General features: G+C 32.8%; 1 protein-coding gene across 1 annotated transcript; it reads right to left on the bottom strand.

Annotated features, from left to right (window-relative positions):
• Positions 1–14,094: 14,094 nt before the first annotated feature.
• Positions 14,095–16,580, bottom strand: LOC112779110 (uncharacterized). The gene is made up of 3 exons (XM_025823363.3): positions 16,256–16,580; positions 14,824–15,819; positions 14,095–14,723 (listed from the first exon to the last, which is right to left on the bottom strand). The coding sequence occupies exons 1-3, from the start codon at positions 16,578–16,580 to the stop codon at positions 14,095–14,097; spliced, it is 1,950 nt and encodes a 649-aa protein (XP_025679148.3).
• Positions 16,581–18,396: the final 1,816 nt, after the last annotated feature.

Here is an 18,396-nt window from a genome sequence, read left to right on the forward strand (position 1 = left end):
AATTTGAATTAGATGTACTTGCTCCTGTAATCATTAGAGATAATATACATCAAGTACTTTATATTATAAAAAAAATGAATATTTGTTAAATGTTTGAATCAGTTGAATTATGAATATATATTATGAAAGTAGTATTAAAGATAAAAGAAGTAAAATTTTAGCTTTGTGATAATTACAATCTATCATGCTTATCTTACCATGTCTCTTTTGAAGTAGCATAGTCTTCCTATTCAGTCTTGCATCGCTTTGCAATCTAATTCGATTTGTGTACTCCAATGAATCTATAATAATTATTTAGCATATACCAAAGATTGTTTTTAATAGACCAATTGAAAAGTTAAATGTTTGGTCTTTAAGTAATAAAATCATATTATATGCTGGCTTTGTAATTGATCGATATTGTTTGATGTTTATTGAAGATGTTGCTGACTTGTCAGATGACATGGGCTATCATATGCTTCACGTGTGATACCCGAATTACTAATATCACTAATATTGGAACATCATTATTTTTCATCTACAGAGTGTAGATTAGTAATTGGAGACCTTGATCGATATGGTGTTGGGTTATTACCTAATAAGATAACTCGAGATATTAGCTTTGAACATATTTTCTGTTAAAGTTTATAATTGAATAAATAGTAGAAAAATCAAAATACATAAAGTGCATGTACATTAACATAAGCAAGTTCCAAAAAAAATCATCCAAAAATAAATATGTATTAATGCTATTTATAATGTTCGACAACACCGATTGAAAATGCACACCATTAGAACTATCACTCGAATTTCCTGTAATTTTTTCATAAACAAATTTATTAACATATTACGAAGACAATGCAAATTAATAATTTATTACTTGTCAATAGCTAAATAATATATAGAAAATATTGTATTTTATGAGCTTTCATTTGGCCAAAATACTAATGACATGTTATTTATTTTGTATACCCAATAAAAACTAAATATATAGAAATGACATACTTAAAAATACCAAATAAAAAAATATATTATTCTAACCTAAAAACAAAAATGATAAAATAATCAATTTATTTTTTTATATGAAATCTACTTTAAATTGTGCTTCGCTTTGTATTTTCTTTGTCTTTTAATATCAATTTTCTCTTCAATATAATCTTGCTTCTCTTTGGACTTCTTGCATCTTTCAATATATACCTAAAAATATTAAATAAATAAATTTTTTAACCAATTAAAAATATATATACATTATACATAATACATTTTTATTATCAAATTTTTTATATTATTAAAAAAAATAAAGTAGTACACATATGACAGCGTTTGTTTTTGGTATACATGTCCATCAAAACATAGACACAGGAGTACACAGGAGTACATGTATGGTGTTTGTTTATTGAGATAAAAATGATGAAAGACATAGTCATACACAAACACCCATTAAAAACATGTATTTTGTGTCTCTCTAAAATAAAATGCTGAAACACTAATTTTTAACTTGAGACACTAATTTTTTTATAATTTTTCTCATGTCTAACTTACCAAATAGAATATGAAATTAGTGTCTTCTTATGTCTATGTAAAATCACACAGGTTTTATTTTCAATGGCTGCTTTAATTTCTTTTTTATTCTCATTTATTTAGTTACTTAAACATATTTTACGGAAAATAATATATATTTTTCTACAAAAGTATCTTTTTTCAAAAAAAATATAAGTTTAATCTCACGATCAATAAATTCAACTTATAGTTAAAATCTTTTTTTTTTCATTTCCTTAAATAAAGAGATTGAAAATGAATAACTTATAAGTAAAAAGAGAGAAAAAGATGAAAGTACCTCTATTGTTGTACTGGGATAATCTAAAAAATAACAATGTAAAAGAAGTAAATAGAAAAAAATTATAAATGTGACAAATAAAAAAATTTAAATTTAAAAATCAAAACGGTTAAGAAGCCACTTAATTAGGAATTAGTATTAAAATTTTAAATTTCAAATTTTTAAATAAAGTTTCCTAATTAGCTAGTATAAATTTAAAATTTTTAAATAAACTTTTTTAATTAAACGTTTGCTATTCATTAAGAAAATAGGAATTTGTTAATTTAAAAATAATTTTTATTAGTTTCGTCATAAATAGTATCAATCCTATTATTTATCGATAAAAATAAATAAAATTAAATACAATCTAAAAATTAATAACCTTATAAATTATGTAAATTTAGAAAAAAATACTTAAAAAAAGAGAAAAAGATGAAAGTACTTCTACAATCTAAAAGATAATAATAAAAATTTATAAATATGGCAAGTAAAAAATTTAAATTTAAAAATCAAAATGGTTAAAAACTTAATTAGAAATTAGTATTAGAAATTCAAATTTAAAATTTTTAAATAAAATTTCCTAATTAGCTAATATAAATTTTAAATTTTTAAATAAATTTTTCTAATAAAACGTCCGTTGTCCCTTGTCCGTTGTCCATTAGAAATATAGAAATTTGTAAATTTAAAAATGATTTTTTTTAGTTTCATCATAAACAGTATTAACTTTATTATACTTTTTCTAAAATTTAAATAGTATTATATTTTTTTAAAATAGTATAAATAACTTCACATCTTAATAAGACTGATAATTCTATTTACAAATAACTTCAATTTATATTTAAAAAAATTCTAAATTCCAAACATAAAAATCGAAAAGAACCAAAAGAAAAATAACATCTCAAGAAAAGACAATGTTTCCACCAAAACAAACATATGCTTGGCATTATTCTATTAGATAGACTCTAAAAGGGATTCCAAAACATGTGCATCCAAATTCTCAAGTTTCTTTCTCAATCTTGATCTTCTTGCAAGTTGAGGTATCTCCTTCCACCTTCGAATCTTCCGACTCCGAGGATAGTCGCTTAGTTGGTGTAATAGCATTTTCCAACAATTCGGATTCATCATTGGCCGCAACTTCATTGGAATTCAAGCAACAAATTCTGTACAAAAAACCACGTTAAATTAAAGACTTCTTTCTAACCTTTGATTTTATCTCACTAATATTTTTTTAATAAAATTAAGATCTAATTTTGAGAGAACAAACAAAAAAAAATTATTTTTTGAACAAATACCTTAGCACCTTCTACTTTCTCCCCTTCAATGATTGAGGATGTCTTTGAAATTGGAAGCAAACCACCGATGTAGTCAACATCCTAAAATTATAATTAATTATTATTTATAAATTAGATACTACTAATGACCAAGAAAGCAAAAAATAAATTAATTTTTAATAGAAAGTACACTTATATATACTCATAATTTGAATAGGGTGAGCCTCTTTGAATTTATTTATGAGGTTCACATTATCTGTCATCTTCTTAACTTTATAAGAAGGTGAAAAATGTGGATTATCAGATATTTGAACTTCAACGATGAAGAGAAAGATCTTATCAATTAGGTTGAGCAAAAGTGTAGGTGTATCCGATAGATCTCCTTTCTGCAGGGTATTACATAATATAGTAATAATAAATAATATAAAAAGTACCAATAAAAATATCTTCACTAATGCTTTTAGAAATAAATATTGGTTAGATCTTACCAATAGGAGTGGATCAAGTATCTCTACACAGCTCTTTCCCAAAACTTGTTTTGCCTCCTTGTCAAAGACTACATAACATGCATAGTCAGAATCGTCAATGACATCAAGCTTTATTCGATACCTACTTAAAAAAGAAAATAACATAAAAAAAAATTAAATATAGACTTATTCAATATCTAATCTAATGTACATAGACTTTAATTTAAAAAAATAAATAAATAACCTTGGAGTCATGGATAAAAGGATATTAGTAGAAAACTTGCGTCTTCATCGAGCCAAACCATCTTAATTGAGTATGGCAATGAAGAATTTTCGTAACTTGATAGTGTCCATGACCGTATCACTCGTATACGTACACACAAATTGTCGATTGTAGGATTGATGTCAGCAATTTTGTGAATACCAGCCATTGGAATAAGTAGGGAGATTTTGGATATATGTAAAAAAAGGGATTGATGTACTTTAAATTGTGGTGCTTTACATCTCTCATAACTTATCCTTTTATAGTTGCATCATAACTAAATTTTTTTAAATTTGGTTGACTTCAATTTAAAATTTAAAAATAAAAACCTAAATAAATAATAATTTAAAAATTCTAAACTAACGTAAATCTTTATTTATAGTAATATTAGTATGTAACAACCGAAGAATAATTAACGTAAATTTTTTTAAAACTCTAAATTTCTTTAAAAGAATTTATGTAGCTGCCATTTAAAAAAAAAATCAACAAAATTTTAAAAAATAATTCTAAAAAGAATTAACAGATTTTAAAAAAATAGTGTTAAAATATAAAAAAGAACTATCTAAGTAAAATCTAAATAAAATTTAAAAAATAACAACTTAAATAAAATAATTTGAAATTTAAAAAATAACAACTTAAGTAAAACAACCCAAACAAATAAAACAATTTAAAATTTAAAAAATAACAACCTAAGTAAAACAACCCAAACTTAAAATTTGAAAATAACAACCTAAGCAAATAATAATTTATAATTTATAAATATAAATCCAAAAATTTCTAGTGACGACACGTAAGCAAAAAAACTCCCAGACTCAACGTATGAGCGCCACGTCAGCAAATGAGCTTCCCATTTGTATACTACTAGTATTAAACCCGTGCGATGCACGGGCTTATATTTAAATTTGATAAGTTAAATTAAAAATAATATTTTATAACTATATATTTTTTAAATTTAGTATAACACTATCATCGTCGTTATATAATAAACGTGTTAAATATGTTGTTTTATCTTTATTCAAAGTAAAATATAAATAGAAGAGTTTGAAGTTTATAATATTCTTGAACCATAAAGAGGGAGACATAAAAAAATAAGAACATATATAACTGTAATAATAGCATGGTAATTTTACCCTAAATTTTATATCAAAAAGCTAATAAAAATTTATCGACAACCTAGTATCTTACTAACTTTATTAGAAAAGCAATTGGCATAGGATGTTGTGCTCCTTGCTACACATTTCATTTCAAATTTGAAAAAAGAGTTATAGATAAATTAGTTATATCTATAGTAAATATTTGTACAAAAGTGTAAATCATAACATGCTATTAAAATGAAAATAATATTATTCTTACCTAAATATTATTAAAAACCTCTTTGAACACGACATTTGTTGTTGATGACTTTGGGTTGCCGTCTTCGTCTAGAATTAAAACCCTGAGGCCACTGCGACTCTTAACTCTTGACAAAGTAACATAAAGTTGTCTATGGGTGAACACTGATTTTGGCAAATAAAGTCGTACATGTGATAATGATTGACCCTGACTCATGTTAATGGTCATTGCAAAGCATACTGTTAATGAAAATTATCTCCGTTGGAACTTAAATGGCAATCCTGAATCTGAAGGATCAAGTTCATTCTTGGAATGTACACTTTATCTCCAATATTTCTACCAGTCACTACCGTCGCTCCAATTACGTTGCTGCCAAGTTCGTTAACTATTAATCTTGTCCCGTTGCATAAACCTAAAGTCTGGTCTATGTTTTGCAGTAGCATTACAGCGACTCCTGGTTTCAAAGTCAACTTGTGATTAGATAGTCCCGAACATTTGATGTCATTTAGGAACTCTGGTGTGAACCACTCTTATTGTACATCTTCATTCTCATCAGCTTGACATGTTGTGTCAGAGCTCAAATACTCCTTTTCCATCCTTGGAAAGATTGTCAAGACAAAATCGTTTACCTTCTTGACACTCTCAAGCGTGGGTGCAAGAATTGCCCTACTCTGAAAATACCTGTAATCTGACATATTTTGCAACAAATTTGGATATGCAAAGTCTACCAAATGAGAGAGTGGGTCATTAGTAGTTGTAATCAATAGATCATCTGGAATTTCAACTTCTGATTCATCACCAACAACAGAGCCAATATTTCCATTTCCAACATCAAGTATCCAATTAACAAATCTCTTTATTTCACCTTCATCTTGATCCGAAGAAGATATTAGAAGCCTCATATTCGTATGCAGTTTCAGAACGAACCTTACAAAATGACCACAGATGGGATGAGTTAATAGCGGATGCCAATATATCGTGTCTACTTCCTTTCGGAATCACCGGAAGTATCTGTCTGAAATCACCTCCTAGAACAACAACCTTACCACCAAATGGTTGATGTGTCTTATGTTGATTGGTAACTGACATAAGATCCCTGAGCGTCCGATCAAGTGCTTCAAAATGGCAGTTGTACCTTTCCTCGCATACAACATATTGAGAACTCAAAATTGGATCCTGTTTTGGACTTCTCTGATCTATCCTCATACCACATCATGGCGTCGCAATGCCAACAAAAAAATTCTGGGTCACCAATATCTATCACATCTAATAATCACCAAGATAATAAATTGTTTCAGTTAAACAAATACTTTATATAAAAATATACATTTCTTTCACCATGTTAAGTATAAAAATAATATTTATAAAAGATTACCGAAGAATGCAATTTATGGATTAAAAAGATGATATCATATAATACAATTTCATTGTGCCAACCTCAAGATTTAAGTTTTACATGCACGTTAATCAAACAATAAGAATTACAATAAATATCAATTTTTTCTTCAATATAATCTTGCTTCTCTTTGGACTTCTTGCATCTTTCAATATATACCTAAAAATATTAAATAAATAAATTTTTTAACCAATTAAAAATATATATACATTATACATAATACATTTTTATTATCAAATTTTTTATATTATTAAAAAAATAAAATAGTACATATATGACAGCGTTTGTTTTTGGTATACATGTCCATCAAAATATAGACACAGGAGTACACAGGAGTACATGTATGGTGTTTGTTTACTGAGACAAAAATGATGAAAGACATAGTCATACACAAACACCCATTAAAAATATGTATTTTGTGTCTCTCTAAAATGCTGAAACACTAATTTTTTTACAATTTTTTCTCATGTCTAACTTACCAAATTGAATATGAAATTAGTGTCTTCTTATGTCTATGTAAAATTGCACAAGTTTTATTTTTAATGGCTGCTTTAATTTTTTTTTATTCTCATTTATTTAGTTACGTAAACATATTTTACGAAAAATAATATATATTTTTTTACAAAAGTATCTTTTTTAAAAAAAAATATAAGTTTAATCTCACGGTCAATAAATTCAACTTATAGTTAAATTTTTTTTCATTTCCTTAAATAAAGATATTGAAAATGAATAATTTATAAGTAAAAAGAGAGAAAAAGATGAAAATACCTCTATTGTTGTGCTGGGATAATCTAAAAAATAACAACGTAAAAGAAGTAAATAGAAAAAAATTATAAATGTGACAAATAAAAAAATTTTAATTTAAAAATCAAAACGGTTAAGAAGCCACTTAATTAGGAATTAGTATTAGAATTTTAAATTTCAAATTTTTAAATATAGTTTCCTAATTAGTTAGTATAAATTTAAAATTTTTAAATAAACTTTTTTAATTAAACGTTTGTTATTCATTAAGAATATAGAAATTTGTTAATTTAAAAATAATTTTTATTAGTTTCGTCATAAATAGTATCAATCCTATTATTTATCGATAAAAATAAATAAAATTAAATACAATCTAAAAATTAATAACCTTATAAATTACGTAAATTTAGAAAAAAATACTTAAAAAAAAGAGAAAAAGATGAAAGTACTTCTACAATCTAAAAGATAATAATAAAAATTTATAAATGTGGCAAGTAAAAAAATTTAAATTTAAAAATCGAAATGGTTAAAAACTTAATTAGAAATTAGTATTAGAAATTCAAATTTAAAATTTTTAAATAAAATTTTCTAATTAGCTAATATAAATTTTAAATTTTTAAATAAAATTTTCTAATCAAACGTCCGTTGTCCATTAGGAATATAGAAATTTGTAAATTTAAAAATGATTTTTTTTAGTTTCATCATAAACAGTATTAACTTTATTATACTTTTTCTAAAATTTAAACAGTATTACATTTTTTTAAAATAGTATAAATAACTTCACATTTTAATAAGACTGATAATTCTATTTACAAATAAATTCAATTTATATTTAAAAAAATTCTAAATTCCAAACATAAAAATCGAAAAGAACCAAAAGAAAAATAACATCTCAAGAAAAGACAATGTTTCCACCAAAATAAACATATGCTTGGCATTATTCTATTAGATAGACTCTAAAAGGGATTCCAAAACATGTGCATCCAAATTCTCAAGTTTCTTTCTCAATCTTGATCTTCTTGCAAGTTGAGGTATCTCCTTCCACCTTCGAATCTTCCGACTCCGAGGATAGTCGCTTAGTTGGTGTAATAGCTTTTTCCAACAATTCGGATTCATCATTGGCCGCAACTTCATTGGAATTCAAGTAACAAATTCTGTACAAAAAATCACGTTAAATTAAAGACTTCTTTCTAACCTTTGATTTTATCTCACTAATATTTTTTGAATAAAATTAAGATCTAATTTTGAGAAAACAAACAAAAAAAATTTATTTTTTGAACAAATACTTTAGCACCTTCTACTTTCTCCCCTTCAATGATTGAGGATGTCTTTGAAATTGGAAGCAAACCACCAATGTAGTCAACATCCTAAAATTATAATTAATTATTATTTATAAATTAGATACTACTAATGACCAAGGAAGCAAAAAATAAATTAATTTTTAATAGAAAGTACACTTATATATACTCATAATTTGAATAGGGTGAGCCTCTTTGAATTTATTTATGAGGTCCACATTATCAGTCATCTTCTTAACTTTATAAGAAGGTGAAAAATATGGATTATCAGATATTTAAACTTCAACGATGAAGAGAAAGATCTTATCAATTAGGTTGAGTAAAAGTGTAGGTGTATCCGATAGATCTCCTTTCTGCAGGGTATTACATAATATATTAATAATAAATAATATAAAAAGTACCAATAAAAATATCTTCACTAATGCTTTTAGAAATAAATATTGGTTAGATCTTACCAATAGGAGTGGATCAAGTATCTCTACACAGCTCTTTTCCAAAACTTATTTTGCCTCCTTGTCAAAGACTACATAACATGCACAGTCAGAATCATCAATGACACCAAGCTTTATTCGATACCGGCTTAAAAAAGAAAATAACATAAAAAAAGTTAAAAATATAGACTTATTCAATATCTAATCCAATGTACATAGACTTTAATTTAAAAAAATAAATAAATAACCTTGGAGTTATGGATAAAAGGATATTAGTAGAAAACTCGCGTCTTCATCGAGCCAAACCATCTCAATTGAGCAATGGAGAATTTTCGTAACTTGATAGTGTCCATGACCGTATCACTCGTATACGTACACACAAATTGTCGATTGTAGGATTGATGTAAGCAATTTTGTGAATACCAGCCAGTGGAATAAGTAGGGAGATTTTGGATATATGTAAAGAAAGAGATTGATGTACTTTAAATTGTGGTGCTTTACATCTCTCATAACTTATCCTTTTATAGTTGCATCATAACTAAATTTTTTTAAATTTGGTTGACTTCAATTTAAAATTTAAAAAATAACAAACTAAGTAAAACAACCCAAACTTAAAATTTGAAAATAACAACCTAAATAACACTTTTTTATTTTTAATATTGGGAGAGAAGTGGTGTATAACAACGATATGGGGCTGCATGGTGCATAACCGGAGTGTGACGGCTAGGATCGAAGAAATCGGACGGTCCCTTTTGAGGGACTGAAATCGGATGGTCCGATTTTAGGCTTGGAAGGTACGCAAATCGGACCGTCCGATTTGCGCCCCCCAGCCACGTGTCGAGCATGCACGTTGGTCCAGAACGATGATCAAATCCCAACCATCCGAGCTCCCTTAAGCCAGTTTCACTTTCCCTTTCCCATTTCACTTTCACTTTGTTCCATTTCTCTTCTCCCATATACCCCACCCCCAAGCCACGGTAGTGTACTCCATTGTTGAAGGCTTCAGCTCAAAAAAATTGGACCACACAGAATGCCTAAAATAAGAAAAATAAAAGATGTGAATCGTCCAGAACTCCATATTGCTAATTATCTTGATCATCCTAATTATGTAAGTTTTTAATCCAAAATTTTTTATTTTAGTTAAAATAATAATTATAATGTTAGAAATTAGTAATAATTTATTATAATGATAATGTTAGTTAGGAATTAGTGGAGTAATAATATTTAGATATTTGAGTTTAATTAAAATAATATTAGAGATTATTCAGAGATTACATTATAATAATAAATTAATTATAAATTAATTATTGTTATTAATAGAATAATTACAATAATAATATTGTTACTAATAATAATACGGTTATTATAAAATCTTGGATGTATGATAAATAAATAGAATAAGTAATGTTAATATTAATTGTTATAACGCTTATTGTAATAATAATAATTATTACTGCTAGTAGCGTTTAATTTAACTATCAGTAGAAATAGAACACACATAGTAGTGTTAATGTGCTGTGCTGTACGTGTATGTGAATATGAATAAGTTAAGTAGTTTTAATTGTTAGTAATAAATAATTTATCTGTAGTTACTTAATATTTTATTATTAGTAGTCGTTCGTAAATAAATATTATGAATTAAAAATTGTTTAATTAATTATTTATGTTATAGGTTTAATATAAATAATTAATGAAGGATTAGTGATTGATTTATTATTGTATGTTTGTTGTTAGAATAGAATAAAATAGAGTAGTTAGTTAATTGAGTATTAGTGGATAATATAATAGTTATTTGTATAAAGTATTGTAATATTGTTGTTATTAATATATTTATTGATTTTTATGTGTGGCTGATTATTTGATAACGAAAGTTCGATTCTTTTAAGTTTAATTTGTTAATTTATTAATATTATTGTATTTGTTTAGGGATCTAGAATGTTGCAATGTGACCACTACATGCCGCCGGATCGGTACAATCCAATAGTGGAGGGGTTTTTACGGGACACTGGATTTTATTATGTTTCACAGATTGGAGTTGTCCAATGTCAGGCTGCATTGGTTAATGCTCTGATTGAGAGATGGCGACCCGAGACTCATACCTTCCATTTTCCGGTTGGTGAGTGTGCTGTGACACTGGAGGATGTGGCGTTAATTTATGGTCTTCCGACGAATGGTTTGCCAGTTACGGGACCGACACTGAGTAGTTATGAGGCGTTAGAGGCTGAATGCTTGGATCAGTTTGGTGTTGCACCTAGGCAGGCAGACTGTAGGGGAAGTTTCATCAAGTTGACGTGGTTTCGAGCATTGAAGGATCGGTTAGTGTTGGCTGATGATATCCAGATTCAGAGGTACGTGAAGTGCCACATAATGTTATTGTTTGGGACAGTAATGTTTGGAGATAAGTCTGGAGCAGGGGTGCACTGGAAGTTTCTCCCATTACTCCGTAACTTTGCCGGGATAATACAGTTTAGTTGGGGTTCGGCTTGCCTGGCACACCTGTACAGAGCGTTGTGTAGGGCAACTCGTGTCGACTGTAAGGAGATTGATGGTCCGTTGACACTCTTGCTTGCCTGGGCTTGGATCCGCCTACCGTTCCTTGCGCCGATTCCTAGCAATCCTCGAATCTTTCCGATTGCAAATAGGTAAATTTAATTACTAAACGCTTTATAATAGTGTATCTTAAATGGAATTGATAAATGTAAATTAACGAAGTGCATGATGTTAGGTGGCATAACTGGGAACGTGAGAATTGGCCTTACAGATTGAGGAAACTTGAGCACCTTAGGGGAAACCTGGATGCTCTGCAAGAAGGACAGGTCTGTTGTAATAAATACGTAGTTGTTTTCAATTAGCCGTGTTATTATTCATTGTGTAATCCTCGGTTACGTGCATAATGTGTGCAGTTTGTTTGGGAGCCTTATGCAATAGGTCGGACCGATCCAGACGTGATTCCTGCTGACATCCGTCAGCATTCGGCTATTTGGAGTGCCACAGTTCCGCTTATATCCTTTGAATGTATTGAGTGGCATGCATCTGATAGGGTGAGGAGGCAATTTGGCTTGACTCAAGGCCTTCCTCAACAAGAGCGTGACCTAGGTGAAGCACACGGCCAAGTTCTAACAGGTCCGAAGAATCAAGATTGGTCTGGAACCCACTCATCCTGGGTCATGCATTGGATGAACCGGTTTAGTCATGTTCTTGTTCAAGACACGGTGCCATCACAGAATCAGTTAGATATCTACTTGCATTGGTACCGACGTACATATGGTGACCACTTGCATCTGTCACAGCTCGGACCGGAAGAGAATCAGCACGGTGATCCTATGATTAACCAGGAGAATCAACAAGAACAACCACCGCCACCACCACCGCCTCCCTCACAGACACATGCACAACAAGAGCCTGATCAGTTCACTCCATACATCCCTGATACGCATTCTGCGGATTACTCGAGTATTCCAGTTCATCAGCAGTACTGGAATGTCCCGCACCAAGAATCAGGTGAACATGGTTCATTTAGCCAGTTGCTTGGATTCATGGCTCCTGTGTCAGGTTACTCATACCCAGCATACGGAAACATTCCCACCGACCAGATGGCCCAACCGAGTGGGATTGCTCCAGGTAGATTTTCATTGGATGCGAGACCTCGACAGATCACTTCGTCTGGTACTTCCGGAGGTAGGATTTCTGTTGACTCGAGTATGAGTGATGATGCCACGAGGGGGATCATACATAGTGGAAATTCACGCCGTGTTCCGATGAATCTCATTCTAGAGAGCTACCAGCCAGTTGATGAGGACAATGATGACTATCTGGTTGACCATCCAGATGGGGATGAGGATGAGGATGAGGATGAGGATGATGATGAGGACAATGATGAAGATGAGGAGGATGGTGAGGATGAAGATGATGGGGGTGATGGTTCAACGCCTACTGCAGGTAAAAGAATTTGTTACCTGATTGGATTTGGTTATTGATTATATGAGTTGATTAGTTTACTTGATTAGTTGGTGGTCGAATTTATTGATTTGATTAGTTGTTAATCGGATTAGTTGTATATTGATTATTTGATTAGTTAGTTGGTTATTGATTTATTGACGTGGTTAGGTACACCCACTGGTGAAAAAGGAAAAGGATACAACCTTAGAGCTGACCCCCCTCGTCGGAGCGCCAATCGGTATACCCCATCCGCTTTTAAAAAGGTTGCAAAGAAATGCAAGAAATTAGTCAAAGAAGTAAAATGGGCAATGAGAAAATGATGTTGGAGTTATTATGTATCTATCAGGTGTTGGACTAGTGCATTCAGTGGACTTGCTTAAGTACAATGTGTTGGACTCATTTATGGTTTATGTCTTGGATTTAGTTATTTGTATCGTATTTATTATGTATCAGGTGTTGGACTAGTGCATTCAGTGGACTTGCTTAAGTACAATGTGTTGGACTCATTTATGGTTTATGTCTTGGATTTAGTTATTTGTATCGTATTTATTATGTATCTATCAGGTGTTGGACTTGTGCATTCAGTGGACTTGCTTAAGTACAATGTGTTGGACTCATTTATGGTTTATGTCTTGGATTTAGTTATTTGTATCGTATTTATTATGTATCTATCAGGTGTTGGACTTGTGCATTCAGTGGACTTGCTTAAGTACAATGTGTTGGACTCATTTATGGTTTATGTCTTGGATTTAGTTATTTGTATCGTATTTATTATGTATCTATCAGGTGTTGGACTTGTGCATTCAGTGGACTTTTTTATTATGTCTTGGATGACTTATTTATGCTTTAGGTGTTGGACTCACAGTAAGTTCACATATGAAAGTCATACAATAAGGTCACATATGAAAGTCATACCATAAGGTCACATATCAAAGTCATACCATACATAAAATATTGAAAGTCACACTAAAACTGGAGCCCTATTGGGTTGTCGCACCCGGATTACCTGCACCACCACATTGACGACATCTACTACGACTGTGGCCCTCGGCCCCGCACTGCTTACATCGCCTAGGAGCACGCAACATCCGAGTGTCCATCTCATTCAAGAAACGAGTCATCCTTGGCCGACCTTTAGACACCCGTCGAAGGAATGGATTACCTACGAATCGAGGTCCATGATAAACAGGCCATGTTGTGGGATTCTCGAGGGGCCTAAACCTAGCCCTATACACTCGTCGAACCTGGTCCATCTTGTAGACATCATGTACATACAGTTGCCAATCCAGTCGTTGGTTTGCACAACAAGCAAACACATGTCGACACGGAACCGGTCCACTTGAAATTCACCACAGTCACACCGTTGACGACGGAGATCCACGGCATACTCCACACCACTGGGACACTCACGCACCTCGAATACCTCGTTCTGTCGGTCAAAGCAACTAACTTGGATGTTACCTGCTGCCCGCTGATTCGCATGCAGTTTGGAGGTTACAAGCTCAGAGAACACATGACCTGCGTTAATCCGAGCCTCGGCCTCGGCTCTTTTCCGGGTGAACAACTCATTAAGCCTGTAAAACATTGCCTTAACAAGTGCCGTGACTGGAAGATTGCGAGCCCCTTTCAGAACCGAGTTGATGCATTCCACTAGATTCGTTGTCATGTGACCCCATCGATATCCCCCATCAAACGCTAACGCATACTGCTCACGCGGAATCCGATCCAACCAGTCGGTATAAGCCTCACCCCGCTCGCGTAAACGCTGATAACGTGTCTCGTACTCGCGAACTGTTCACGAGTATCCTGTCAAATCAAAAAAGCCCCACGTTTAAAAAAAGCTCATCATAATAACTGAGTTCAGGAGTAAATGTAATCATAACTACCATACCGATGTTGACGATTAGTTTCTGCAGATACGGAGCCTTGAATTTCCTAAGAAAGTTGGACTCTATGTGTCTGATACAGAACATGTGGAATGCTCTTGGAGGAGACCAAGCTCCATTACTACGAGCAATAGCAGCTCTAATAGAATCGTGCCGATCGGAGATAAGGCCGACACCATCACGTGTCACAACATGCTGTCTGAGGTTACTCAGAAAAAAGTGCCAAGCCTCAGATGTCTCTCCCTCAACTATCGCAAATGCAATCGGCACTATGTTGTTGTTGCCATCCTGTGAGACTGCAACCAACAAACAACCCTTGTACTTTCCATACAGATGAGTTCCGTCTACCTGCACTATTGGCTTGCAATGTCTGAATGCTCTAATACAAGGGTAATAACTCCAGAAGACTCGGTGTAGTACACGAATATTAGGAACCAAGTCATCTCCCTGATACGCAGGCATCGTTTCAAAATGAACGACTGCGGATGGCTCCTTGTGACACATAGCCTCAAACCATATCGGCAAGGCTTCGTAAGAAGCTTTCCACCCACCGAAAATTGACTCCACTGCCTTCTGTTTTGTCAACCATGCTTTGCGATAACTTATGGTGTAGTTAAACTTTGCCTGTACTTCCGCAATCACTGACTTCACCCTTATAGACGGGTCAACTTCTACCAATGGCTTTATTGCTTCTGCAACTGTGTTGGAATCCAGCTTCGCATGATCTTGAGAAATGGTGGCCCTAGTACAGGTGTGACTTCCATTGTACCTCCTTATCTCCCAGCAGAACTTTCTGGACATTTTGGTCACCCTGATCAGCCAATCACATCCTGCACCATACTGGGTGCATTTAGCATAGAATGTCGTCGGTTCTGACTCATACACCCGATAATCTACACCTCTGCGGATTGTATAATCTTTCATCGCCTTAATTACTGCCTCCCTAGAACTGAACTCCATTCCCACAGTAAATTCGCCATCTGGCATAAGCGGAAGCTCTGCTGCAATCACATCACAAATTTTAGAGTTGTCAGAAGTGATAATCTAATAAACTAATAATCACAGAACGATGTCGTTCGTCCGGCTGAACCGGTCGGCCCGGCTGAACCGGTAGGTCCGGTTGAACTGAGCTGCCCGGCTGAACCGGTCAGTCCGTCTGGACCGGTCGGTCCGGCTGATCCGGTCGGTCCAGCTGAACCGGTCAATCCGTCTGGACCGGTCGGCCCGTCTGGACCGGTCGGTCCGTCTGGACCGGTCGGTCCGTCTGGACTGGTCAGTCCGGCTAAACCGCCAGGTCCAGCTGACTTACTAAACAGAAGACTAACTTATTACATGCTATATTTGGCCTATTTACCGTTGTCTCTACTATTTCTCATAAACTCAAACCTCATGCTCAAATCATACTATAACAAATCTTAATTTAAATTGATGGCTCACCTGCATTTACATATTGAGGAAACTCCGGCTCATGCATAGCCTCCAAATCCAACAATCGCATGAAACTTGGCTTCACAAAAGGCTGCTGGTTTGCTAGTGCATTTGCCACATCTGCCACATCTGCCACCATAGCCTCGTCAGCTTGATCTTCGTCTGCACCCGGATCAACAACCTCGTAATTACTTTCGAACTCTTCTTCACTATCACTGTTGTAATCTTCCAATTCAATGTCTCGGTCCACTGCAGATTGCTCGAACTCGACATACAGTTCGATGAATGATATTCGCGACCGACTTTCAAGATACACTGAAAACATTTCTTGCATGCTCGCTTCGTCGGTCACGTATTTCGTTTGAAATTGCACGAACCCACCAAAGACAGGTACAGGATATCTGTACAGAACACACGACACTCTACTAGATATTTGAGAATCTATCTTCTCAGAAATGACACCTTTTAATTCTTCAAATGAAAGTGTGAACGGAATAATAATATCCAACGGATTTTCACACACAAACTTAACTCCTTCTGATGTTTGTAATAAAATTTGGCCATGATAATACACTTTTAATCTTACTCTATCATCCATGAGAATAGAAAAGAGCAGATCTACAAACTAAAAGAAGAGATCCGGAGATAAGAAGTTTATATACACAGTCACACCGGAGAAGAAGAAAATGAAATGAGCTGCTCAGTCTGCGAAGGAACATATGTATATATATGACATTCAAATCGGACCGTCCGACCGCTTGCATCCTCTTTCGAAATTTTTTTATCAAGAAAATCGGACAGTCCGATTACTAAGAAGCCCGCCCAAAAATTTTTGAAACCCAGAAATCGCTGGGTCCGATTTGAGGCTCTTTTTGAATCAGGCCAAAAATCGGTCGGTCCGATTTCTTTGGGCCAAAAAAAAAAAATCTCCCCACGCCTGAAATCGCACGGTCCGTTTACCATGCACGCGACCTCACCACGCACAAATCGGATGGTCCGATTTGTGCCCCCTGACGCCTGATCGAAATCGCACCGTCCGATTTCAGTCCGTCAACTAACCGCCGTCATAAGTCTGTTAAACACCTCCCATGTCCATAACCGGGCGTTACACCAAACGCTGCATCATATGTTAAAAAATCAGCCAAACAAATAATAATTTAAAAATTCTAAACTAACGTAAATCTTTATTTATAGTAATATTAGTATGTAACAACCGAAGAATAATTAACGTAAATTTTTTTAAAACTCTAAATTTCTTTAAAAGAATTTATGTAGCTGCAATTTAAAAAAAAATCAACAAAATTTTAAAAAATAATTCTAAAAAGAATTAACAGATTTTTAAAAAATAGTGTTAAAATATAAAAAAGAACTATCTAAGTAAAATCTAAATAAAATTTAAAAAATAACAACTTAAATAAAATAATTTAAAATTTAAAAAATAACAACCTAAGTAAAACAACCCAAACAAATAAAATAATTTAAAATTTAAAAAATAACAACCTAAGTAAAACAACCCAAACTTAAAATTTGAAAATAACAACCTAAGCAAATAATAATTTATAATTTATAAATATAAATCCAAAAATTTCTAGTGACGACACGTAAGCAAAAAAACTCCCAGACTCAACGTATGAGCGCCACGTCAGCAAATGAGCTTCCCATTTGTATACTATAAAGATAAAGATGAATGGAGTTATTGCAATTCAATTCAATTTCAAAAATAAAAAGAAACGGATGATCCTAATTTAGAAGGAAGTGCTGATTTGAGGGGATATAATGATTTGCTAATAAATGATGCTGAATCCGAAAATACTATTACTTGGGATTACAGCATTGATGGGCTGAAGAAAGGTAACTATTGGAGGGAAACAGGACAGCAAAAAAAGCTTGTTGGCTGGCCCAATAGAGTGTTTTGTGCAAATTGTGCAAATGGAGGTAGATTGAGCCCAACTAGCTTAAACAGAAGCCCGTTGCATACTGAAGATGCTGGACGTGGTGGGCTGGTGTTGGTGGATGCGGATTGGGTCACTCCAAGTCGGGTTGAGCTTTCACCCACTCCTGGGATTTGCGACGCTACACAGAATCAGGTGGATCAGGCGAATCAAATCCGGGACAGTATGCCTGATTCGGTCGGCAATGGAAAGCTCAGA

Source organism: Arachis hypogaea, chromosome 19 (genome assembly GCF_003086295.3).
Source record: "Arachis hypogaea cultivar Tifrunner chromosome 19, arahy.Tifrunner.gnm2.J5K5, whole genome shotgun sequence".
NCBI classification, from domain to species: Eukaryota; Viridiplantae; Streptophyta; class Magnoliopsida; order Fabales; family Fabaceae; genus Arachis; species Arachis hypogaea.